Source organism: Terrapene carolina, unplaced genomic scaffold, assembly GCF_002925995.2.
Source record: "Terrapene carolina triunguis isolate 2854851 unplaced genomic scaffold, T_m_triunguis-2.0 Scaffold210, whole genome shotgun sequence".
Lineage (NCBI taxonomy): Eukaryota > Metazoa > Chordata > Testudines > Emydidae > Terrapene > Terrapene triunguis.
The window spans coordinates 36,238,631-36,266,308 of record NW_020664561.1 but is presented as its reverse complement, the minus strand read 5'-3'; the positions used below and the strand labels follow the sequence as shown (position 1 = coordinate 36,266,308).

Here is a 27,678-nt window from a genome sequence, read left to right as displayed (position 1 = left end):
ATGGGGATAGAGGTCAAATGTGGCCGAGAGGATATCACGGATGATGATGAGGGAATAGATGCCCTGAGATATGACCAGGAAGAGGTCATTAGAGACTTTAAAATTAGGGCTGTTGATTAATCACAGTTAACTCACACGATTAACTCAAAAAAAGTAATTGTGATTAAAAATATTAATTGTGATTAATTGTCGTTTTAATCGCACAGTTAAACAATAGACTACCAATTGAAATTTATTAAATATTTTGTTTTTCTACATTTTCATATATATTAATTTCAATTACAAAACAGAATACAAAATGTATATTATTATTTTTAATTACAAATATTTGCACTGCAAAAATGATAAAAAAAGAAATCGCCTCATACAAGTACTGTAGTGCCATCTCTTTATCATGAAAGTGCAACTTACAAATGTAGATTTATTTTTTTTTGTTACATAACTGCACTCAGGAACAAAACAATGTAAAACTTCAGAGCCTACAAGTCCATTCAGTCCTACTTCTTGTTCAGCCAATGGCTAAGACAAACAAGTTTGTTTACATTTACAGGAGATAATGCTGCCCTCTTCTTATTTACAATGTCACCAGAAAGTGAGAACAGGTATTTGCATAGCACTTTTGTAGCTGGCATTGCAAGGTATTTACATGCCAGATATGCTAAACATTCATATGTCCCTTCATGCTTCGGCCACCATTCTAGAGGATATCCTTCCATGCTGATGACGCTCGTTAAAAAAATGTGTTAATTAAATTTGTGACTGAACTCTTTGGGGGAGAATTGTATGTCCCTTGCTCTGTTTTACCCGCATTCTGCCATATATTTCATGTTCTAGCAGTCTTGGATGATGATCCAGAACATGTTGTTTGTTTTAAGAACACTTTCACGGCAGATTTGATAAAACACAAAGAAAATACCCATGTGAGATTTCTAAAGATAGCTACAGCACTCGACCCAAGGTTTAAGAACCTGAGGTGCCTTCCAAAATCTGAGAGGGATAAGTGTGGAGCATGCTTTCAAAAGTCTTAAAAGAGCAACACTCCGATGCGGAAACTACAGAACCCAAACCACCAAAAAAGAAAATCAACCTTCTGCTGGTGGCATCTGACTCAGATGATGAAAATGAACATGCATCACTGTGCACTGCTTTGGATTGTTATTAAGCCAAACCCATCATCAGCATGGACGCATGTCCTCTTGAATGGTGGTTGAAGCATAAAGGGACATATGAATCCTTAGCATCTAGCACATAAATATCTTGTGACGCTGACTACAACGGTGCCATGCAAATGCCTGTTCTCACTTTCAGGTGACATTGTAAACAAGAAGCGGGCAGCATTATCTCCTGCAAATGTAAACAAACTTGTTTGTCTGAGTGATTGGCTGAACAAGAAGTAGGAATGAGTGGACTTGTAGGCTCTAAAGTTTTACATTGTTTTGTTTTTGAGTGCAGTTATGTAGTGAAAAAAATTTACATCTGTAAGTTGCACTTTCATGAAAAAAAATTGCACTACAGTACTTTTATGAGGTGAATTGAAAAAATACTATTTCTTTTGTTTTTTACAGTGCAAATACTTGTAATCAAAAATAAAGTGAGCACTGTAAACTTTGTATTCTGTGTTGTAATTGACATGAATATATTTGAACATGTAGAAAACATCCAAAAATATTTAAATAAGTGGTATTCTATTATTGTTTAACAGTGTGATTAATCATAATTATTTTTAATCGCACGCTTAATTGTGATTAATTGCACAATTTAAAAAATTAATCACAATTTTTTTTATCGTTTGACAGCCCTATAATATGTAGATAGTGTCACAAATAATTCCTGAATACTGCTCACTGAATTTGATGCTTCTAAACTTTCCTGAATTAATTTCCTGTCTTCACTGGAGTTTGTGTGTAAAACTGGTGTAATTGGGGGGAATCAGGCCCAAATTCTTAATAAAATCCAAAATAAGTATGAAAAAGAGAAAAAAAAATTTCCCTTCTAGAACCTTGGTCCCAAGATATTAGTTGATTCGTTTGCAGTGTCAGGGCAGCTCAAGGAAGTTCAAGCAGATACAGCCGGGAAGTTCTGGCTACTGTATTTTCAACCTCGTGGAGAGTACATCAGCCCTTGATCCACAGGCGAAAGCATTAATTGATCAGGTTGTAGAGAGGAGGCAGTACATTCTGTTACATCAATAAAGAAGTACAATCTCTCCTTACGTGATACCCAACCAACAGATTAATTCTTCACAAGCCAACTCTTTCCCAAGTCCCATATCCCCTTGTCTCAGGAAGATCTTCACCAGCAGTATCTCCTGAGATCTACCATAAAACTTCTTTCTGTGTGGAGACAATGTACAATCTCATAGGCAATATTCAGAGCATATTAGTCAGCTCTATACATGTAACCTTTTGGATCACTCTCAAGTCCGTGGCTGAGCATTAAGTTTTCCTCATTAGGGAGGCAGGAACCCATCAGATCTATTCGGACATCATTTCAGCCCGTTTATTCAGTCTAACCTTCAGTTGGTGTATCTCAGCATAGCTCCAGTCATTTAAATAGAGCTATGTCAGTTTACACTGACTCAGCTTCTGGCCTACTGACAATAAACACCTTGCCTATTGGTCATTTTCACAATGATAAAAATTCTCAGGGGGCTCATGGCTACAGCCAATTTCAGTAAATAAAGACAAGGTAGGTGATGACAGTCACATTAATAGACCTTCTTTTCCAATCTCTCTGAGAAAAGCCTTAATGGACCTTCAACTTTTTAAAATAAAAATAAACGTGATTTAAACCTTGTGGCACATCAAAAATATACAATTTTAACTACCTTAATTAATTTTGACAAACTTTCATTTTTAAAAAACCCATATGATCTGTCAACTCTATACCTGTTTTCAACGTGATATAATTTTAAATAGCTGAGAGTAGCATCATCTAACTCACAAGCTGTACAGCAGATATAAAGTACTCTTGGCATGGACTAAAATGCATTCTATCTAGTGGTTATTTGGTGTTCTATGTGAACTGAGTGGGTGCTAGTTCCTAGTTACCTAGTACCTAGTTACCTAGGCATCACACCAGTTGGCGCTCTTGTTGGAAATCTTAGCAGAGTCACATGACTGAACAGGCATAGAAACTGAACGACCTTGTCACCTGCTAGAAGAGATCCTTCCAGAATAGTTGGTAAGCTTGTACTACCATTGCCCATACATCACTGATCTGTGAAGATACAGAAGACATCAATTTTCAGGGCTGTCAATTTGGCACTTATATTAAGCACAAAATTCATCTCTTTGAATACCTTTGAAAATCATATTAATACTCAGATCCTCATTGCAGCAGTACTAGGCAGCAATCAGATCACAATACTTATTTTTTTTTCTTTCCCTTCCAGGATTCAGGGTTAAGATTCCACTATGTAGCTGCTGGAGAACGGGGTAAACCACTCATGCTGCTGCTTCATGGCTTTCCAGAGTTCTGGTAAAACTCCCCACTTGTTCTCATTTCACTACAGACATAGTATATATATCATTTAAATCCACTCTGCTATTCTCCATAACTATGTTCAAATATCCCAGTAATGGTAAGTTTTAAGACTGGACAAACCACTGGAACTGAGCATGCATTCATTTTTTCCAATTGTACCATCCACAAAATAATCTCTGTGTTCATCTAAACCAAAATACCTCTTTCTATTCTAGTTCAGGAAATATTTCTTCATGTGTATACACTTTTCATCAAACTATCAGGAGAGCCATTTACTCTGTTCTAGTACATTTCAGGGTTGACAAAGCATAAACATTTAGAATGAGTATTCCTGTGTTCAGACACTATGGTGATGGGCACCAGCACAAGAACCCAGGCAGATTTTTAAATTCAAAATGTATCAGTATATTTATTAATAAATAATAGCATGGCATACTATATATTGTAAGAAATACAGGGAGGGAAATGCACGGTTTTTAAAGTCCTAGAGTCTATCGTGTAGCTTAACTAATTTTAGTTGTCACTAAGGGAAGAAGGCTCTATTAAAATGGTTACATCTGCAGGCACATGAAGAAGCCTGGTGGATCAAAAGTAAACAAAACCTAAAGTGTTTATTTGTAATGATGAAAGGACCAAGTTTCTAATATTTTGGCCATATCATTTAGGCTGTGACTGCCAGATTTAACAAGCTAAAATCATTGCAGGTCATGCCTTTAGCAACATTCTGTGTATTGTCTGACTACTCAAATGGAATGGGATATTGAATAAGAAAACTGCTATATAGGTCATTGTTAACGCCAGTAGCATAGCTTATACCTGCTGTTTTTAAAAGAAGACAACAATAAAGTAATGCATGAGATAAAATATGCACGCTAAAAATATTACAGTTGGCTTGTTACTGAATCTATGCAGAATTTTATATATGAACTGAGATTTTGTTTTGAAAGTATGAGATAAAAGAATAACAATTTTAAGAGTAGTATAAAGCAGCTGCAAACCTGTACTTTTTGGATAGTAACAGGAATGGAAGTAACTTCCACTATTATGAAGCTTAATTGCAAAATCCTCTAGCTTCCAATGTCTCAAGGTTATTACTAGGACACATGAAATAACCAGTCAGTGCTGATCTCAGTGAGCAACTGAGGGTGTATATTGGCAAAAGATCAGTCAAATGTATAATGCACCACTGCCATTAAGTCACTTATATGCAATTTTAAAAAATCAATACAAAATCTTATGGGAAACTAATATAAAAATTTTAAAATTGGAGTAAAATGTTCATATAGCTGAATGCCTGTAAGGATGTGTGTGAGCTGCTTCCAGAAATAACATGATCAGAAAAACCCAAAATAGCTCCAATTATTCAGCCTTGAGAAAATAAAGGTATTTACCAACATTTCAAAATCTTTCCTGCAAAGCAGTGGTCTCACTAGATAAATACTTTAGATATGATTAAAAAAAAGTGTTGTATGAAAAGATCAGTGATACATATTGAACTCACAGAGGATACTTTTACTAGATGACACATGCCTCTGGGATCTGCTTCTCTTGGTGGTCTGCTAAGGCTACAGTTAGGTCTTGCACACCCTGATGCTTGCCAATCTGTTCATCAAGCCTTTAACTGATTGATGGACCATCATGACAGCAGGGTATAGGGATATAAAGGTGGTATGTCATTAAAAAAGAAAACATTTACAGGTCTGTCTCATCTTACGCGGGGGTTCTGTTCCGCGGTTAGCGCGTAAAGCAAAAACCGCGTATAGCCAAAACCCCATTGAGTTCAATGGCGGGCGAAATCGCCCGCACTACAGATATAGTATTAAAATGGTTGTTTTTCTCTTTTTTTTGTTTTTGTTTTGTTTTTGCCGACGGCGTAAAGTTGAAATCGCGCATGTTAAATGCACGTAAGATGCGACAGACCTGTACTGTGTCATGTTGTTTCACTTTAATGAGGTATTTGTGATAGCCCCTATAGTTATCATGGTAAACTTGACTTACAGGGCAGTGTATATTGATTTTTTAAAAATAAAAGTCATTTATAGAAACCTGTATTTATTAAAACTTGTATTTATTTGCATTAACATAGGGCACCCAGATGGAACTGTGATGGGTGTTGTGTTTACAGTAATAACATTTTCTTTGATTAGTCCAAGGACAATGTAATGTTGACCATGATGTGTTCAAAATCCCTGATTGGTTAGTACTACCCCCAAAGCAGAAGGCATAAGGATCTGAAATAAAATGCTACTTGGAGTCTGGCAGAATTGTACACCTCTCCCTTAAGCTATTTGACCTCCCAAATGCTACATTTATGTTGTTTATTTGAGATCTTTGCAATAGGGCTAATAGTAAAAGTTAGCAAGCAGGGGTCCATTTTATATTATCTGTGGTTAAAACGATCATAACATTTTTCATATTTCCTTGAATGATATTATAATATAGGGCCAAATCCTTCCAGGTTCTGAGCACCTCCTAGAAGGTGTTGGGTATCCTCAATTTAAATTGATTTCATTAAGAATTGAAGCGTAGGTAACAGCTAACAGGACAAGGCCCACAGTCTTTTATTATCTTTATACCATTTTTATCCCATTATAATCTATTATTTCTAAACCCAAGAATAATCCAAATCTTTCTCTGGATGCTTATTAAACTCTTCCTCACTCTAGATTTTCTTTAAAGTAAGTAATTTCAGTCTTTATTCTCCATAGAAACACAACCAGTAAAATACCATGTACAGTACTGACGCACTGACAGCTGTTAATCTTCATTGTTCTGGGAGAGTTTAGAGTGACTGAATAAGGACACATAGATAAATATAGCACAGATGATAAACCATAAAATATCAGTTGATCAAATTAATTTGTAACATATGTTATTAATCCTTTGCTTTACATATTGAATGAGTTATCGTTCCTTCCTCCCTCTTTCCCCCAAAGAAACACAAATGTGTTCATCTTGTCATTTGAGGCCCAACTCGTTGGTCCATTCAAGCCTATCTGGTGCAGGAAGAAGGTGACAGGAGAACAGGGACAGCTCCAGGCACCAGCGCAGCAAGCACGTTCCTGGGGTGGAAAGCCGCGGAGGGCGGCCTGCTGGTCGCTGTGAGGGCGGCAGGCAGGTGGCTTTCGGCGGCGGGCCTGCCGGCAGTCCACTGGTCATGCGGCTTCAGCGCCATGCCTGCAGGAGGTCTGCCGGTCCCACGGCTTCGGCGGCAATTTGGCAGCGGGGACGCCGATGGTGCGGCACTGGCGGACCTCCTGCAGGCATGCCGGCGAATCCGCGTGACCAGCGGACCGCCTGCAGGCGCGGTCCGCCGAAAGCTGCCTGCCTGCCATGCTTGGGGCGGCAAAAAACATAGAGCCGCCCCTCTAGGAGAAGTAGCTCTCCACACCCCATATTCTGGGGTCAGTTGCGTCCTCAGAATTACAGGAGTCTCAGGGATGCTCTAATTTTTGCCAGCTACCTATGGCACTAAGGAGCCATTCTAGATGCCATGAATAACTGGACCATAGAGACAGTCTGATTATACCCTCTTTCCCTCAGCTATGCTCCCTATCTTAGGGGCTTTGAGAAGATGGTGGTGTAGAACCACTCATGCTAGCTCATCTTCCCTACAGACTCCCTTTCTAGTGGGAATTCCCACCCAGACAGAACCACCATGCTATGGCAAAAAGTGGCCATACATAACAGAGAATCAAGCCAATAGAATTTAACATTACCCTATCATAGAGGCTGTACTACTGACTGAATTCTAGTATTCTTCCATGTAACCTTTAACTACATTTTTTTCTCCTTTATTAGGTATTCCTGGCGCCATCAATTGCGAGAATTTAAAAGTGAATATCGAGTTGTGGCACTGGATTTGAGAGGTTATGGAGAAACAGATGCTCCTTCTCACCAGGAGAATTACAAGTTAGATTGCCTAATTACAGATATAAAGGATATTTTGGAATCTCTAGGTGCGTTAACAGAAGCCAAACTGCCCAAGTTGTTAATTTTATTTCATTTGTTGCAGAACTATGAATAGCTATCCTGTGATTTAAAAAAAAAAATCCAAGGTGATTGGTTTTGTTTTAATATATGCATTTAGTTGATGATATTGTCTAAGTAAATTTGATTCAAATAGATCTGACTTATTTTATGGATTTTAGTCCACACTAATTCTTGAACAGTATGAAAAGTTTTGTTTTCAAGCCAATATGCCTGGGTCAGCATAGGGAATATGCAAACATGCTTTTCAATCAAATGCAAAGCCCTAAAGATGCTCTTGTATGCCCCCATCCTGCAATGGGATCTGGTAGCACAGCTGGATCTAGTACTATAGCCTTATGGTGAGTACCACTGAAGTCAGTGGGTCTCCACCTAATGCTGACCCTTGCACTTAGTGAATCTAATTATAGGATTAGGGTCTTAAGCATCAGTAGCGCTTACAGGGTATCACTACTAGAAGATGGAAACCAAAACAACATGGTGATATTTTCTGTTACCTACTACGCAAAGTGCATATGCTCTACCCTCTAAGTGACAGCAATGTAGGGGCTGTATAGTGTTAATAAAAAAGAAAACAACTTACTAAAATATGCACAATAGCCAATTCTCAATTGTCAGTATTCAACTGAGTTTTACTGTTCATTTATGTACTCCCTTGTACAGTCCAAATCATGGCCAATCTTGCACAGCTGCGAAAAGGGGAATAAGAGGACATAAGATACTGTACTCCTTACGGCCTTGTATAGGCTATGTGTACCACAGATAGCTGCATGGGATGGGAAGCAAGCTCTGTAAAGCTGCTGGGTTTCCCCTATTCGGGGAGAAATGTAGCTGTGCTGGATATAACCACACCGTAGGATACTTCCCCTCCAGAGAAGTGGGGAGATCCAGAGGCAGATTGCTACTCTCTGAGTCATTATCTCTTCCAAGCTGCACTCAGAGCAGTGTAAGAAACACTGAGCAAATTGTAAAGTGATGATCTAGGTTTGAATTTAGAACTGCTCTGAAAATTTTGAATCACATCAAAAGATGGGGCATGATATCACAAACTTTGTTTGCGTTTTCTAAGCAACTCTAGTTTTATTAAACTCCTCAGTAATGCCATAGTTGTGCTTTGTGATGTATTGCGCTCTCTCATTGTAAGTCCTGCTTCACAGGGGCTTAAAAGTTTCTAGAAAAAATGACCTCTTGGACTCAAATTTCCCCTGCTTGTTCTTGCTCCAGAGATAAATTATTTTGGAAAGTCAGATTAAATCAAAAGTGGCCAAAGAGATTTTTATCAGAAAGTAGATAAAAGGTGTTGGTTACTTTGACATTTCTCTCTTGCTTTCTGTCAGAGAACCCAAAATAATTTGGATTTTACACATCTGACTTGGCATGTATGTAGAGTGCTTTAATTCTCAGTAAGGAACTGGGGCTTTGCAATGTAGGTCTGTCTGGGTTAAGGAATAAAAGGTGGAATTTCCTAAAGCGCAGCAGTCTTGAATTAACTCTGCTCCCTGTGAGTCAGTTTTCAAATTCCCATTGATATCAGTGGAACCATAGTTAGGCCAATGCTTAGCACTTTTGAAATTCCTACCTAAAGAGAATATGAATAAGTAAAGAAGTGTTCTGAGCCTGTGCTGTACACCATCATCCCTACCTGTTTACGTTTGCAGTAAGTGCAGCTATCTGGATATAATTCCCACCTTTATAATGATGCATTATTGAGATTTTGAACACCATGTGACCAACTTGGCCACATTGCACATAGGTATTAGGGCACGGAAATGATCTCATACAGTAAGATGACTTACGTCACATATACAAGGGGGGACAAAGTATATTTGCAGTGGAAACCATTACTTTTAATTACCTGTAAAAATTTCAAGCATAACACTCGCTAATCTCCTTTTTTATGTTTAATAAAGGAAGTGTTGACACGTCTTTAACTATGGCAGTATAAATAATTTGTTAAGAAAAAATGAAGAAGTTGAAGTATTGTCAGCAAATATGTTGGAACATCTGTTTTTGTTTAACTGTCATTATTTTATGTGATAATTCATTTTCATATAACTGTGAGTAAACAAATGTCAAAATCTGTCTTTATGTGGCAGGGTACAATAAGTGTATGCTGATTGGCCATGACTGGGGTGGAATGATTGCTTGGTTAGTTGCTATTTGTTATCCGGAAATGGTGACCAAGCTTATTGTGGTTAATTTCCCTCATCCCTCTGTATTTACAGGTGAGTTTTACAATATTTTTATTTTAACCCAAAATATTCACATTTTCACTAAGCAGGCAGATTTGGTGCTTATTTAAGGGTAGATCTGGAGAGGCACTGCACACCTAGATACCTAGGGATGCTGTGAAAGAACATTACAAGTGCTCCGCACCTCTTGGAATCTGTCCCTTATTTAAATGAAACGCAAAGCTGTCAGATATTTTGCATTAAAGCATAATTTTACAGTAGTGGGTGCGGGTACTAGCATGCAGATATACTGGCTTCTTGTCTTTGGTAATCCATAGCCTGATTCTCATTTACACTCAGGCTGCTTTACTTGGCTCTGGCAGTGCAAAGGTGCCTTAAGGTGGATGAAAATGACCCATTATATTGCCACATAAATGTAAAGCCAGAGGCGGATTATGATTTTGTGGGGCCCTGGGCCAGAGCAAGTAGGGGTCCCTCCCCACACATTCCGCCTGCAGTTCCCCCTCCCCTGCCTCTCCCCGGCACTCCTGCTGGGGAGTGGGGGCTTGTACCGTTCCACCTGCCCAGCCAGCGCTCCTGCCAGAGAGCGGGGTTGGGGCGCGGGGGCTTCCCCTGCTCTGTGGCAGGAGTGCTGGGTGGGTAGAGGGGGGAAGGCCCCCGTGCCCCGACCTTGCCCACTCCGAAGAAGGTCCTGTCACCCAGCGCTACCCCTTGATATGCTGCTTTGTCCCTTCCCTTCTCTGGTTATTGCATGTTGGCTGAGCCTCTCCATCTCTCCCCCCACACACACCTAAGGACGTTTGCCCATGCTCCAGTCTCAGAGAGCAGAGGACACAGGGCATGGCCTGGCATAACCCAATTGCCCAGAGGACAAAGGCCATTGCTCTCGGTGTCCCTTTGCTGGCCAAGGGCAGGTGCGTGGCAGCTCAGTTTTCCCCTCCTCTCCTAAGACACATACCTTTGGTCCCATCCCACCCCACCCCCACCGGATGCTAGCTTGTGCTTTGGAGCTGCCATGATAGTGCCCCTCCTCTCTGAGGACATGTCGGGCACCTGCCGTTGTACCCACAGTGCCCAAGGATGGTGAGAGCCCTGCTAGCGCCACAAAGGGAGGAGTCACGTCTGCGCTTAGGGTCCCAGATATGATCATGATTGACTCACTTCAGCCTTGAGGGTCCTGAGAATGCCTGGACCCTTCCAGCCCCTAAGGGACAGAGTCACACTGATTCAGGGATGCTCTGGGGCTCTTCAGACCCCTCTGTGGGATGGTAAGACTCATTGGAGACCTACAGCTTCTCTTTGGAACGGGGGCACATTGATGTGGAGAGGCTGGGAGCCATTAGAGCCATTTGTGGATGGGGCAAGCTTTCTCCACATGCCTCCCTGCATTCCTGCCGGGGAGCGGGGCAAGCTCCCGCACCCTGGCTCTGCTCCCTGGCAGGAGTGCTGTGTGGGTGGAGCGGGGGCAAGCCTCCATACCCTGACCCCACTCCCCGGCAGGAGCTCCAGGCAGAGCTGGTCAGGGGGTGGGAGCATCCATTTTTCTGGGCCCCCCAATTGGCCAGGGCACCTGGGTATGGGCTCCGCTGGCCCAGTGGCTAATCCGCCACTGTGTAAAACAGCCTTAATGTAAATGAGAATCTAATCCTCATTTAGACAAGTGAAATTGAGTTTTGTGATGTTATATTACGGTAAACCTCATTGTAACAAACCAGTCATCCGAGACTGCTTAATAGCATGTAGTTGAAGGTAAGGATTTTGGTGGATTTGCAGAGTTATGTGGTGAGGTATGCACAGAGAATATCTGCTATATGCCTGGCTCTAGCCAGTGCTACTTGATTTCTACTTTCCCATGCATTAAGTGCACATACAATTTTAAAATGCCCATTAGCATCTTACTACATTTCTTTTATTTAATTGCAGACCTGTTTTTTTCTCATTAAAAATCTTAAGGTCTCACTTCACTTCTCCAAATATATTTAACAGAAGAGTACTTAATAAGGGCTTGATTCTTATCCCACTTGGTGTGAATAAGTTTAAGCCAATGAAGTAACACTGGTGTAAAACCAGTATAAGTGAAATCAGAACCAAGCCCTAAAACTCAATTACTCTTACAAAATATACTCAAGTAGCCTTCCTAACCTACTAAAGATTATTTTAATGAATAATAAAGCTACACTTACAAAAATAAGGGCTTATCTTGTACCCTTGGAGCCAGTTGAAGTTTCATCAGTAACTCCAGTTGGAGCAGGAGTCAGGCTCTGTATGAACAAAATGCACTTTGTGATGCCATAGACTTTTTGATGTGTGTATTTGTCTACTTGCTTAGTAGTTCACACAATCCACTCTAATTTTCAGTGGGCTTGCCAGTCAATGGCACAAATTAATTAGGGTCAACTGTGCACTGAATAAAAAGATTCAGGTTATAAATAAAGCATTCTGATAGCCATAAGCATCATTGTAATGCCCAGTACATGAAAAGTCTGACTTTTTCCTCACATTTTTATTCATAAATTGCATTTTATAATAGCAATAAGAGATACTCTGAACCATGCATTTCTAACGGATCATTACATTTTTCACATGGCTGAAGTCACCTGACTTTCAGGCTTGTGCCCTATAACACCACTCTGGGCTTGCTATAATCACTTAGTCATGTACTGCATATCATTTCTTGTTAAGTGACAGCAGTAACAGATCTTTGACAGTTCCTCAAAGTTTGCACATCAGGATTGGTTGACTTCCCATCACATCCACATGTCCCAATATCAGAGGACTATATGTACTACTAATGATCAGTGCTGAAGTCTGCCTATTAGAAAATGGTGAGTTAACTTTTTCCAATTTTGAGCAGATCTCTATGGTTCTCCTTGTAAAATTATAATATTTAAACAAAAACTTTAGAGATCAGGCAATACTGAAAATATGTTAGTTTACCATTGTCTTATAGAGCAGAAAAATCAAGCATTGATCAGCAATGTTGGTGACCTGTCAAAGGAAAAATGCAACCGGTGATGCAATTTAAGAATTTACAAAATAGGAATGTTTGAAAAAGTTATTTGGGACTTGAACTATTAAATACAATTAAATTAGTTTTGTTTTAAAGAACAATCCCTATTCGTCTTTCGTGGCTGATTTTTCAGAGATGGGCTCCAATTTTGTAGGTACAATTTTGCATCTCCAAATAATTGTGTGTGTAATTTTACATCTACAGATGATAGCCTTTAGACTTCTACCTAACTACTATACTTGCTACTTAAATGTTATAGTTTGTACATGTAACCCATTGCAAGCATAGAGTTGCACCTGCAAAAAAATGGAGGCCTGCTTGAGATCCTTAATACCAATTCAGTTATATTGTTTTCTTTGCCATGTGTGCTTCTACTGTGCTACTGAAGTGACTACAGAGTATTTTGGTTCCAGTTTTTGTACCTGCTAAGAAAGAAGACTATTCAAAAGTTTAATCCTTCCATTAATAGGATTGATGCCATATTTAAAAACATAAATGGATTATCATCTTTCGTATTTCTATGTATCACATTTGTGAGAGGAGAAATTTAAAATGTTCTTTAATTGTTTTTGTACAATTAAAAATGGTTTTGACTAATAAAAACAGGTCATTTTAATTAAACTGATCAAAATACTCAAATCCTCAAGTCCAGCCCCCTTTGCTGATTTTTTGTCAGGCCTTCCTTTTGCTGCCTACTTAAGATATATGTCAGGGGGTAGCCAGGTTAGTCTGTATCCACAAAAACAACAAGGAGTCCGGTGGCACCTTAAAGACTAACAGATTTATTTGGGCATAAGCTTTCGTGGGTAAAAAAACCTCACTTCTTCAGATGCACCTATGAAAGCTTATGCCCAAATAAATCTGTTAGTCTTTAAGGTGCCACCGGACTCCTTGTTGTTCTTAAGATTTATGTAAGATGAAATTCATTACATTTTAATGGCCAGTACATATACTCATATACTTACTTTTAAAATTATAATAATTCCTTGTCACATAGCACTCTCTAAATTAATACTTTTAAAACATTCCTTTAATTTTAAAAATAGTGATATCAACAGTAATTTTATCAGCTTTCATTTTTAATTCATGGGCATTTTTATTTCAGAATACATTCTACGACATCCTTCACAATTGATTAAATCTGGTTACTACTTCTTTTTCCAAATGCCTTGGTTTCCTGAATTCATGTTTACAGTAAATGATTTCAAGGTAAGCAAAATGAGTGCTCTTGTTTATGTTTAATGTGTTACTGATGGAATAACTGCCACCTATGTTGATCCTTTCTGATAGTATGACGTTTATGGAAAAATTAAGGATAGCTAGTAAAACTTAACTATAATTCTGGATTTGATGTGACTTTATTTTAGGTAGGGCTGTCTATTAATCGCAGTTAACTCACGCGATTAACAAAAAATAATTAATCGTGTTTAAAAAAATTAATCGTGATGAATCGCAGTTTTAATTGCACAGTTAAACAATAGAATACCAATTGAAAAGTATTAAATATTTTGGATGTTTTTCCACATTTTCAAATATATTGATTTCAGTTACAACACAGAATACAAAGTGTACAGTACTCACTTTTTATTATTTTTATTACAAATATATGCACTGTAAAAATGATAGATGCTCTGGCCAAAATCATGTAACTGGTGAAAAAAATGTGTGTTTTGGCAACACTGAGTGTGTGTGTGTGTGTGTGTGTGTGTGTGTATAAAATTTTCTTTACTTAAGCTTCATCCTTGCTCTTGGCTTCCTGGTAGGCACTTCAATATATCTTGATACTCCTTACATCCAGTACTATAGTACGTATGTCAACACCAAGACTATTCAGCAGGTCATTAAGTATCAGTAGTTTCTGTGGATATGTCTACAGTGCAACTAGAAGTGTGGCTGCAGCACGTGTAGACATACCCAAGCTAGCTAGGTGAAGGCTAGCTTGGGTGTGCTTACACGTGCTGCAGGCACACACTATGACTGCATAGACACCCTGTGCCAATAGCCAGATTCTCTGCACATAGAACACCCACTGCATACATGAACATCAACTGAAGTCAATGGAACGTCCTCTTAGAAATGTTAGCCCTTTTCTCCCTCAGATCTCCCTCAGTTGATATTTTAACTTCCTTTCCTTACAGAACAGTAGTTTCTAAAGAAGAGTTTGATTGTTTGAAAGGAAGAACTTCTGACAAGCTGGAATATAGAATGCTTCCCTGTAAAATGTGCTGCCTAAATAACCTGTAGCACCATACCCAAAAACAAGACAAAAGAAAAACAAAAGAAATGTCAATGAGTTTGACATTAAATCAAGTTGTTGCATGTAAAAATGTTTTCCTTCTATGACACTAGAAATCTGTGTCCAGAGCTTGTGTTTGCTTATGACAGTATAAGGGCCCACTGCGAAGGAATTTTGTCTTATTTACATATCTTTTAGTACTCTGAAATAGACCTCACCAGGAATAAGAACATTCTATACTTCATTATTTATAGTTGCCTAAAAAAAAGTAGCTTACACTTCAAACAAGGAGGTAGATGGATTTTGAACAAATATCTCCTACTCAAAGGGAGAAATATCATCATCACTGTTTTGCTATCCAGAACGTCTAGATTTCTTAGGTGCTTTTTTTTGTTTTGTTTTTGCTAGGTACTGAAAAACTTATTTACCAGTCGGACTACTGGAATTGGAAGGAAAGGCTGTCGATTAACAGCAGAGGACATTGAAGCTTACCTTTACATCTTTTCTCAACCTGGAGCACTAACTGGACCCATTAACCACTACAGAAATATTTTCAGGTCAGTATAATGTTCATAAATCAGGTAAAACATCTCAGCCAAATCCTTGGAATCCAAATATATTATTTTATCTGTTACCCCAAGGGCAGGAGAAAAGGTAAATCTTTTCCCAAACCAAGGTCCTTTACCAGGTAATACATTGATTCAGTGTCAGAAAGTATGATGTAATTTAAATTGCATGGCATGGCCACAAAATGTAATCAAAGAGCCAATATATTAGGGAGGAAAATCTTTATGTCTAGAGATGATACAAATTCTCTCCTATTAATAATAGGCATGGCAAATCAAAGATTTAGTCTCTAAATAGGATATTAATGATATCATAGAAACACAGTATCATACAAATGTAGGACTAGAAGGGACTTTGATAGATCATCTAGTCGAGCCCCCTGCACTGAGGCAGGACTAAGTATTATCTAGACCAGTGCTTCTCAAAGCCGATCCGCCGCTTGTTCAGGGAAAGCCCCTGGCGGTCCGGGCCGGTTTGTTTACCTGCCGCGTCCGCAGCTTCGGCCGATCGTGGCTCCCACTGGCCGCGATTTGCCGCTCCAGGCCAATGGGGGCTGCGGGAAGGGCGGCCAGCACATTCCTTGGCCCGCGCCACTTCCCGCAGCCCCCATTGGCCTGGAGCGGCGAACCGTGGCCAGTGGGAGCCGCGATCGGCCGAACCTGCGGACGTGGCAGGTAAACAAACCGGCCCGGACCGCCAGGGGCTTTCCCTGAATAAGCGGCGGACTGGCTTTGAGAAGCACTGATCTAGACCATCTCTGACAGATGTTTGTCTAACCTGTTCTTAAAAACCTCCATTGATGGAGATTCCACAACCTCCCTAGGTAATTTGTTCCAGTGCTTAACTATCCTTATAGTTAGCAAGTTTTTCCTAATGTCTAACCTAAATCTTCTTTGCTGCATCTTTGCTAAATCTTCCATTACTTCTTGTCCTGTCTTCAGTGGATGAAGAGAACAATTTGTCCTCCTGCTCTTTATAATAACCTTTTACGTACTTGAAGACTGTTATCATGTCCCTGTTCAGTCTTCTCTTCTCCAGACTAAACAAATCTAATTTTTCCTCGTAGGCCATGTTTTCTAAACCTTTAATCATTTTTGTTGCTCTCCTCTGGACTTTGTCCAAATGTGGTGCCCAGAACTGGACACAGTACTCCAGTTGAAGCCTTATCAGTGCTGAGTAAAGTGGAAGAATTACTTCTTGTGTCTTGCTTACAACACTCCTGCTAATGCATCCTAGAATGATGTTTGCTTTTTTTGCAACATTATTACTCTGTTGACTCATATTTAGTTCGTGATTCACTATAACCCCAGGTCTTCTTTCTGCAGTACTCCTTCCTAGGAAGTCATTTCCCATTTTGTATTTGTGCAGTTGGTTATTCCTTCCCAAGTGTATTTTGCATTTGTCCTTATTGAATTTCATCCTGTTTATTTCAAACAATTTCTCCGGTTTGTCAAGATTATTTTGTATTCTAATCCTGTTCTCCAAAGCACTTGGCATCCCACCCATCTTGGTATCATCCACATACTTTATAAGTGTACTCTCTATGTCATTATCCAAATCATTTATGAGGATACTGAACAAAACTAGACCCAGGACAGATCTTTTTGGGACTCCACCTGCTATGCCCTTCCATCTTGACACTGAACCATTGATAACTTTCTGAGTACAGCTTTCCAACTAGTTGTGCACCCACCTTATAGTAGGTTCATCTAGGCTATATGTCCGTAGTTTGCTTATGAGAAGGTCATGTGAGACCGTAACAAAAGCCTTATTAAAGTTGACATATATCACATCTACTGCTTTCCCCCATCCACAAGTCTTGTTTCCCTGTCAAAGAAGGATATAAGGTTGGTTTGACATGATTTGTCACATTATTATCTTCCAGATGCTTGCAAACTGACTCATTATTTGCTCCATTATCTTTGGATAATGATTGATTTATAATTCCTGGGGCTGTCTTTATTCCCTTTTTATAGATAGGCATTATATTTGTCTTTTTCCAGCCCTCTGGGATCTCTCCTGTCCTCCATGAGTTCTTAAGGATAATTGCTAATGGCTCAGAGATCTCTTCAGCCAGTTCTTTAAGTATTCTAGGATATATTTAATCAGGCTATGCTGACTTGAAGACGTTTAACTTGTTCTTTCCCTATTTTAGCCTCAGATCCTACCCCATTTACACTGATGTTCACTTTGTTAGTCGTCTGATTACTGCTAACCTTTTTGGTGAAAACTGAAACAAAAAAGGCATTTAACACTTAAGCCATTGCTGCATTTTCTGTTACTGCCTTTTCCTCCTGATTGAGTAATGGGCCTACTCTGTCCCTGGTCTTCCTATAATAATATATAATAGGGGATTAAGTCCCAATGCATCAGCACCATTGGAACTAAAGGATTAGATCAGTCTTGGGACCCATTCAGTTCTTGCCTGTGTGAAGCTGTCTGTAAGAATACCAATTGTGATGGTGGTTGTTGGATTTGAATACCTGTTCACTAGGAACTGGATTGAAACCATCACTTTATTTTACATAAGGCACTGAACAGCATTCAGATTCTAATGACTTTCATCTTCACTAATCATAGTGGATTGTACCTTGTGACCTAGATGTTAAAGGCTTCATATCTCATTACAATCCAGCCACCCATCTGGAGTAATCAGTTCTTCAGAGCTTAATTTTATTACAGAATTATTTCCAAAGAGATGTTGTTTGAAATCCTCTAGTCCCCTTGACTAAGCAATATATCTTTATAGGGAGAGAATAGCAATAATTCCATAAACTACACTTTATACACAACCCCTTTTTTAAATAGACCTTAGCCTGGTAGTTGCTTGACTTGTAGTATATTCAGTTTAGGAGATATGCACTGACACACTGTCAAAGTGAACTTTTGAACTTGAGTTCTGGTACATCGTAGTTTGTGTAAAAGCCTGTTGTATGTTCTTTCAAAATATGGGATTTTTCCTCTTGCATTGGTTGGGAAATATTTCAGCATTTTGTATATGAGGAAAATTGCTGGTCATCTGCTACTGTTGTGTGTGGAGGATATCTCCTTTTCAAAAGGTATTGAGTTCACAACATGACCTTCCCTTTCTAGATGGCAAATCTGCATGTTAATCCTTGTTAAAAGAAACTTTTTTCTATTTGGTACCTTGAGGCACAATGCTACATACTGAATTTCACATACAAAAGAAATCACACAACATGGTTCATAGACATCATTATCTAATTGAGCAATATTCTGGTTTCTTGAGTTCAAAATTGTCTATGACTAATCAAATCTCCAAAATATCCATTGTCCTAATTGGGTGCAAGAGTAATTGATTAAAGAGAATGAAATAAATGAAGAAACTCCTAAGCTTCCACCCCATGCTAATTGCTCATAAAAGCTTGTCTAAATAAACCTATTTCAAATATTCTGTTGCTTTTAAAGAATCATATTACATCATTGTTATTAACTGATTAAATGTCAGTGTACCTTGGTGGCTGTTTTGAGCAACTGCAGTTAATCTGTATTGCAATATGCCACTAAGATTTATAAAACAGTTTAAACTTAAGCATGGATGGACTGTTTAGCATCTATTTGAAAATGGATGATTTGAAATAAATTCTGATGGGTTAATAAGGCTTACATTCAAGCAATTATCTCACATCTGTCTACCATCTGTCACAACTTAGTCCTGTAACTTATAGATCTATTAATAAATATCAATACAAATTCATATTAACTGTACTTTAAATGTTCAGAAAGATTTTATTTATAAAATATTTACTTTAATATAAAGTCAGTTGTATAAAGAAATAATTTTTAATTATAATTTTATGCAAGTTTAAGTGGGTCATTTAAATGTTATGAAACCCTTAACCATTTTACTTTTTGAAGTCTCTTTTTCAATGTGTTAACAAAGTGTCTCAAATTTTTCCCCCCATAAGCCCCTCAGAAATTCTTCCAAAGCCCTGAGTTCTGATGTTGAGGATTTAAGCAGCTTTTACCCAATGCTATGCAAATTTCGGGTAATATTATTCTCTCCGTGCATAGATATTTATGTATTTAACTCCCACTACTTCAAAAAGAGACTAAACCCCTTTGTACTGTGAATTCTGTTGTCTTTTGAATGTCTTTATGCATTCTGTAGGTCTGTTTGAATGTGACTGGCTACATTCAGCATTACAGAGGCTAATATTCAATTGAAAGTTTTTCTCCATAAATATTTTATTTATAGCTGTACTGTACATTCGGTTTTCAGTAAGTCTAGGAGACTGAACAGATTGGTCATCTTACACAATGTTTATGAAAAACAATTAAAAGGAATTAAATTATAGTCTACTAGCATCATTTGAAACTTGACACAGCATTCACCAATATAGAAAAATTCATCAGCATGTAAGATTCAGGCTATATTAGGCACAGGTTCTCTTTTATTGATGTTACTGAGCTCCTGATCAGTAGATCAAGGGGGGACACTACTCAAATGCAAGAAAGAGAATATCCTTTTTAACCTTCTCCAGAATCACTAGAACAGATAGACATTAAAACGGAGCAGTTTGTGACATGGCATTGAAGACTCAAAGGGAGAATGTGACACAAAACATTCACAGACATAGCTCTAGAGCCAGATTCTCTGCAGTCCCAAGCAGCAGTTCAAGCATTCATGGATTGCTGGAGTGCAAGGGCCTTCCAGTCACACTTCCTTTTTCCTGGCAGCACTCCCATGCTGGGTGCAGGAAAAGGGTTGTCCATCTCTGTGCTACCTGTATACACTTCCATGCTGAGGAGTCCTCTACCAGACAGACCTGCAGGGTTTAAATCTGCATTGCACCAGAAAACTAGTGCGAAAATGACTTAATGGGACTTAGGATCTGACCCCTCCCCATGTTACTTGCTTCTGCTAATTTCTTATGCACTCAAAGACATTTTTAAAATAGAGTTACAGTTCAAGATAGATCATATAAAACAAAGGCCACTTAGAAATTATTTGCAAATATCTGCTGCGGAGTCAATAACGTATTATGTAAATCTGAACAAAGTTCTTTTTCATACCAACGTACAAGTTGAAAAAATGACAATGTTAATTTCTTTTTATAACAAATGAGGCCCAAATGTACAGACCCGCAGTGTTGCTTCAATGAGGTTTTATCTGAAAAAGCAACTGCAGGATTTGGACTGTGGTAAATTCTGTGTTAGAATAAAGATACCTTCGGAAGATGTTGCTGACATGAGATCAATTAGAGAGCTTTGGTAATATAGTGAATTGGATCCTAGAAACCATGCAACTAATCTGTGATGTATTTTGAACTGGAAAGTTAATTTGACTGATATTTTGTCATGATGATTTTTTAAAAACAGTTAAAAAACTTGTATTTTGTTTTTAAAGTTGCCTACCTCTGCAGCACCATGAGGTCACCATGCCTACCTTGTTGTTATGGGGAGAAAGAGATGCATTTATGGAAGTTGAGATGGCAGAAACTACTCGGATTTATGTTAAAAATCATTTCAGATTAACTATTTTGTCTGAAGCCAGTCACTGGCTCCAGCAGGATCAACCTGACATAGTTAACAAGTTGATATGGACCTTTCTAAAAGAAGAGACAATAAGAAAAAGAGAGTGACTTTTTCTACATGTTTTAAAGGTCTACATAAAAGCTCTTACATTTTAAAAACTAATTATTAGCAGGACCATATTTCCAGCCTACCTTCTAATTTGGGCTCTGTTAGGGAAAAGTGTTTTCGATGTATTGTACGTATTGACACCGATGTTATTACTAAAAGAAGATAGTGTGAGAACATATAGTGTTAACATTGGTTTTACCTGTATTCTTGTATTTTGCACATAAAAACACCTGCCTTAAAATGTATGTGTTTGTACAGTAAGGAAATCATGGAAAGTTACTTGGTTCTGGTTTCTCACTTGCTTTACACTTGTAATATATGGTGCCTTTCACAAATTTATAATGAAACAATGGCGGGCTGTCATATGAAAAGGAAGTCAGGTATCAGTTGGACTATCAGTTTTCATTCAACCAGTAGATTTTTTTTTTACTGTATTGTACCATTAAAAAAGTTACCAAGTATTTTATTATTCACATTTTACTGTATCAGTCTAAAGAAAACAAATTTCTGGGCAAATCTGTAGTCTTCAAGTGATATATCACACATACCTTGTTGTATTGTGAAATTACAACTGTTTTATGTGGTATATTTTCTTCTTAATTGAAAAATAGGGATCTGTTCACACGTAACATATCTGGACAAGAAGAATGGAAAATGAAGAGCTATATATTCATGATTTATGTATCAAATCCACTTCTATCTAATAAAATGTAATTTAAATTGTGCCCTCTATCTGACTCTTTACAGAGAGATTTGTTCCTAAAGCTGGATAGCAGTTTTGAAAAGTGATGTGTCCATTATTATTGTGCAGCCTTGCTCATGCTATCATTGTTGAAATTTCTAGCAAATAAAGCCATTCAGCATTCATCCTCCCATGTTGGCAATTATCATTCTTGCCTCCAAGAAATGTTGCCAGATCCCTGTGCATAGGGGAAAAGAGAGACTCAATAAGTGATAACCCAGAGGAGAGTTGTTGTTTGAGGATGGATTTCACTAGCCATGGGGAGGTCAGAGAGAACAACAAGATGTAGGTTGCTAGCAATGGAGAAGAGAAGGCTTGAAATGGGGGTGTCCAGCATTAGAAGGGAGAACTTGGAGTCACCTCCCTGTACAGCTCCTTGTTCAAGACCCTCTTTTCAGAGCGAAGACCCTCCACCTTCACTCTCATTTTAGAGAAAAAGCACTTTCTTAGCCCATATTGTGAAGAAAAGATGCTGCCAATTTCTCTAAAAAGTGAGGGAAACAGCACTCTCCTCCAGGAAAAGGCTGCTCCATCCCTGCAGTGGAACTGCATCCCTGCAATGAGATGGATGGAAATTGGTCCCCACAAATTCTGTTCAAGCTCTCCTGCCTCTCAAACTTTCTATGGCTCATGACACAAATCTGTGTTCCCTTCTTCCCCCTGACAAACACAATCCTCCTCCCAGTTTTCATGCTCCCTCAACCCACCATGTAGCTGACAAAGCCTCTTGTCTGCTATTATAAACTCTTTCCTCCCAGCTGCAGAAGGCATTGACACCTAACACCTTCTAGGCACAAGTGTCCAAATAAATAGAATACTTAGCCACAGTAGGATATGAGGGACTTTATACCACTGGAGTTGGGCAACTCAGGCATCTATTTTTCCCACATTGCTTACACAAAGCACATCTTCATCTTTACATCCATAAATACAGCTGGAGACTTCACTTCTGTTGCTATATGCAAAACAATGCCTTTCTCCCCCCCCCCTAAAATTTTTAAGGCAAAAAGCCCTCCCACCACCCGCAACCTCCCCTGAATCCTGAGTTAAACATGTCCATGAAATGGTCATTTGAAATGAGCTCTGATGGTGACCCCTTTTAGGGATAAATGCTGTCTCATCTGTCTCCCCATGTATGCAGAGGGCACCTGTACACAACAGAACTAGTGCAGTTATGTTGTTTGGAAAGGCTGTGAGGTCAGAATGCTGGGCCCATGCAGGGAGTGCACACTCGTTGCAGCTAGAGATGTTTCAGTTTCTTAACCAGTCTTTGCTGGAGAGGTAGAACAATCCCTGAAACATACATCTAGTTTTAAGCAGGGTTCAGCTTCTGGCTGTAGATTCACTGACTTCTTTTCAATCCTAAAACACCCTTTCAGACTCAAGCTCCTAACTTCCTTTGAAATCAATGGAAGATAGAAGCCTAGATACCTTTGAGGACCTGGGCCTAAGAAACTTCAGAGATAAGAGACAGGAATAAATTGCTGCAAATACACAGAGAGTTAATTGCCTGTAGAAAAACAGATTTACTAGTCAAAATACTGTAATATAAATAAGAAATCATGTTGAAAAGCTATTGCCTTTTAAATAAGTTTTAGTGTATATATAGGCTTGGCAAATCTGATTTTTTTTTTAAATAATTTTGACAGATATCGATATTTATTTTTAAGCATTTTTAAAGATTATTTTGATTTAAGTTTTCACTGTTGTGTGAGATTATGGGTTTTAGCATTTTTAATTATTTTTATAAATTTAAATTTTCACAGTTGCAGGAAATTATGTGGGGGTCAGATGATTATTTAATTAAAGTAAACATGGAGATTCAAAAAGTTAAAATTTTATAAACTGTTAAAAACACAAATTGTCAACCTCACATGCCAAAATATACAAAATAAATATCCTTAAATCAACAAATTATGCCTGTTTTTACTATTCATCACTAGCCCATTTGTAACCATCCTAATTCAAACTTTTAAATCTGGATTTTGACTCTAATAAGCTATCAAGCAGAATTTTTCTTTGCCTAACTGTAAATTTCTATTATTATTGATGGAAAAAAATGTTCGTGGCTTGGTATGTGTATTGTAAAATCAATCTTTCCAACATTTACCAATAAATATCTAATCCTAATTATATACCATTGATGGAAATTGTGATTAAAAGATAAACTTTCCACCAACTACTCAGTATTACTTATGGACAAGTGGGGAAAGCTGTTAATAAGAAGTGATTAAATGTTAGATATTAGATCACCATTCAAAGCTAGAGGAAGGTAAATCATCTTTATATAAAGGTTTATGGGTCTGCTCATAAGAAAAGAGGCATAATTTTATGACTACAACTTCCTAAAAAACCCTTTTGGACACAGGATTAAGAGACCCAAGTAATTAAAAGAGTGAAATAAAAGGGTTTTGAAAAAGTTGGAGAGGATTCAGTCGAAAACCAGAAGAATGATGCAAGGTCAAGAAAACCTATCTTACACTAAGAGCGTTAAGAAGCTCAACCTATTTAGTTTATCAAAGAGACAGGTAAGAGGTACATTGATTACCATGTATAGGTATCAACACAAGGGTTCTTCAACATAGCTGACAAAGGTGTTAAGAAGGACCAAGGGCTGGAAGTTGAAGCTAGACAACTTTAAACTTAAATAAGGCATACTTTTTTTTTTAATCTCTGTGGCTAATTAACCAATGGAACAATTTAGCGAGGGATGTGGTGGATTCTCCTACACTTGAAGTATTTTAATCAAGATTGGATGTCTTTCTAAAAGATATACTCTAGTTCAACTAAAAGTTATGGCTTCTATTATTACTGGAGGTCAGACTGGATTATCATAATGGTTCCCTTAAAATTTATGAAATCTATGAAAATGAAAACAAATGGCACCAACCAGAAATCTGACCATGATAGCTGGCCACTAAAGAAATGATGCACATTTTCACTGACTTTTTTTATAATATATTTCACCTTCCAAGAAGCTATTCTCAAACAGAATCAATGACCTAACATTTATAACAATCAGGGATTTCTAAAGACTGGAAAAACAAAACAAGAAGATGCTAGTCCTTTATGATGTTTTTAAGACCATAACATTGGGTTCAATGGTCCACCTTCCAATGCAGATACATTCTGGAAAACAAGTTCTTTACCTTCTAAGTCTATAAAGCTTGAACATGTTTGGGGGGAAATTTCCCTTGTGCTTCAGATACCAGTTATGGATGACGAAGGAAGGATCAATGCTAAACTTGCCTACTCTGCATTTGCCCCCAACTGGGTGGATACCAATGAATTATGTATGTTCAAAAGAGATTTCTTCCCTGTTGGGTTAGTTTAGTTAATTACCAAGACCTAGGATTATTTGTCTTTAAGCTGTACTGTATATTTATATTATTTATTACAATAGAGGAAAATGGAGAGAAAAAGCTACGTTAAATCGATCTGTTTCATATTACCAGTGAGCAGAAGTCCAGCTGCTGCTTGAATTGCAGTGAAGCTATTATATTCAGTTTTGCTGGATCCTCTGGTGGCCTTGCTCTTCCTATGTTTTTTCTCTTTTATGTCTACTTCATGTAGCGATGTCAGCTTACTGACAAAATCAAATTAATTTGTAAAAGGCCTTCGTTCAGGGTTCTCAGATCTGTTCTCTTTAGAGGATCAAAAAGTCTCTTTCTTTGCTCCCCAAAGCAGTATTGTTTGGGTTTGATGTGTGTCTCTTATACAGAGAGAATAACATGACCCATTTCTATTGATGGTTAAAACAGTGCTACTACAGTAAGTACATTTATTTAGAGATAACCTTCAAGAGGACTCTCAGTACTAGGCTCCCACTGCCTTCAGCCCAGATGCAATGCCATGCTTAGAATTTTCAAAGCTCTGTGTGAAGAAAGATGTGTATGTGTTTCAAGCTTACTTCCACTAAAGGTATAGCACAAGAGTGATGGGGGCAGGAGACATGTCAGGCAGGCTACTTGTCATTCCTGGGTAAAGGGACACCAGGAGGGTTTATCGTGAGGGAGGAGACTGATGTGCTTGTCATTAAGGGAAGGGAAATAACTGGGGAAGGTTGGGTTCATCCTTCAAGGCTGAAAGGTGGGATCATTATTTAGGGAAGTGTTTTGAGTAAGGTAGATCCCAAAGTGTACAACCCTGTTTGGCTGCACATTTGGCACACGCAGGTCAACAGGCTCCCTTCTGGGACCCCACCCCAGTAACATTCCCCGTGCTGGACGGAGACAAGGACAAAACAGAGGGGAGCCACTGAAGGGCAGCAATGGTAGGGGACAGCGGTGGAAGCACCGCCGGGCCCCGCAGTCACCACACCGGCCGCCTTCTGACGGCGGCACCCCACAAACGTGTTAAATCGTCATTCACAGATTGCCACAGCGCGCCGGGCTCCAGGAGCGGCCTCTTGTCTGCATCCAACGCTCCTCCCCGCCCCTGCCGAGCCAGGCTGGCTGCCCCGGAACCTCCCTGCGGGGACCCTGGATCCCCGCCACGTGCCACCTCGGCTGCCCTGCGCCCCAGGGCCCGGCCTAACCCCGCGGAGCCAAAGCTCCGCCCCAAACACAGCGGGTCTCAGGCCAACGCTCCCTCAGCAATCGGCCTGGCCTGGTAAACATGGGGGCGGAGCAGACGTGTCTGAAGGAGAGCAGCCTCGATTGGTCAAGGTCGCTTCCGGACCGCCCAATGGGAGGAGGGAAGCTGGCGCTGTGTCCAATGCGCGGAGGTTTCCGGTGTGGAGAAGGCGCCCGGCAAGTTAGTTGTTTGGAGAGAGTCCCTGGGCTGCTTGGCGTCGCCGCCGTAGGGCGGACGCCGTCCCTCGGGGCGAACGCCGCAGTACGGCTTCTTCGTGAATACCAGCGATGGCCTATAAACTGTGTAGCTCAGGGACCGTCTGTCAATCATCGACGCTCTCGCCGGCGTTAGTACAAGAAGCTGCCGCCTAAGAGGCAGCGGACCCCGGCACATGGCGCGGTGTGGGGGGGACGCTGTCTCGAAAGGCACCAGCTGGGCCCCGGCAGCAGGCGGCGGGAGGGGGGCGTGGGAGCGGCAGAGGCTGAAGGAGATGGTGGCTGAGCAGCTCCGTCAGGATCTCGGCAGGTAGGGGCGGGGGCGCGGCACTCACCCTGGGGCAGGGCACAGCCTCGGGTCAACGTGTGGTCGTGGGGAGCGGGGCACCTGAGGCATGGTGGGGGCCTTCGGGCAGCCCCAGCGTTGTCATGGTACTCGGCGCAGGTGGGGTCACCACCTGGGAGTACCTTGGCCACAGTACTGCAGCATCGGGCCACGGTATCTCAGCTCCCCGGCCCCTGGGGCTTACAGCCAGAGCTAGAGAAGAAAGGTGCAATAATAGCAGCCACAAAACTGTAAGAATGTCAGTTTTACTGCTGCTAGGCTCCCTGCTATGAAATCGAGGCCCTCCTCCCTAGGGCTGCCAGAGCTCCATGTTCGGGGTGGTGGTGGCAGTCTCCTGCTAAGAGCCCTGCGTGGTGCTGATAGCCAATAGGCGGTGTGAGTAACGCAGTTTCTGCATAGACACACTCTGTTGCCCTAACTACATTGACCTAAGCACTATGCCTCTTGCAGAGGTGGTGTTATTAAGTCTATGTAGTGGGCAACTTACATCGGTGGGAGCACCATTGTAGTGTAGATCAGTGCTTCTCAAAGCCGGACCGCCGCTTGTTCAGGGAAAGCCCCTGGTGGTCCAGGCTGGAATGTTTACCTGCTGCGTCCGCAGGTTTGGCCGATCGCGGCTCCCACTGGCCGCGGTTCGCCGCTCCAGGCCAATGGGGGCTGCGGGAAGGGCAGCCAGCAAATCCCTCAGCCCGCGCCGCTTCCTGCAGCCCCC

General features: G+C 39.9%; 2 protein-coding genes across 2 annotated transcripts in view; both read left to right on the top strand.

The window, feature by feature from the left end:
• On the top strand, window positions 1-21,427 carry LOC113407296 (epoxide hydrolase 4-like). The gene is made up of 7 exons (XM_029912369.1): window positions 1-84; window positions 3,395-3,480; window positions 7,288-7,445; window positions 9,573-9,701; window positions 13,784-13,887; window positions 15,323-15,471; window positions 20,853-21,427. The coding sequence occupies exons 1-7, from the start codon at window positions 1-3 to the stop codon at window positions 21,085-21,087; spliced, it is 945 nt and encodes a 314-aa protein (XP_029768229.1). The 3' UTR covers window positions 21,088-21,427.
• Window positions 21,428-26,892: 5,465 nt separating this feature from the next.
• Window positions 26,893-27,678, top strand: part of LOC113405062 (AP2-interacting clathrin-endocytosis protein-like) — a 66,506-nt gene continuing 65,720 nt past the window's right edge. The window contains exon 1 of the mRNA XM_026655630.1: window positions 26,893-26,930. Coding sequence (XP_026511415.1) covers window positions 26,896-26,930 — 35 coding nt within the window. The 5' untranslated portion in view covers window positions 26,893-26,895. The remainder of the gene's footprint in view (window positions 26,931-27,678) is intronic.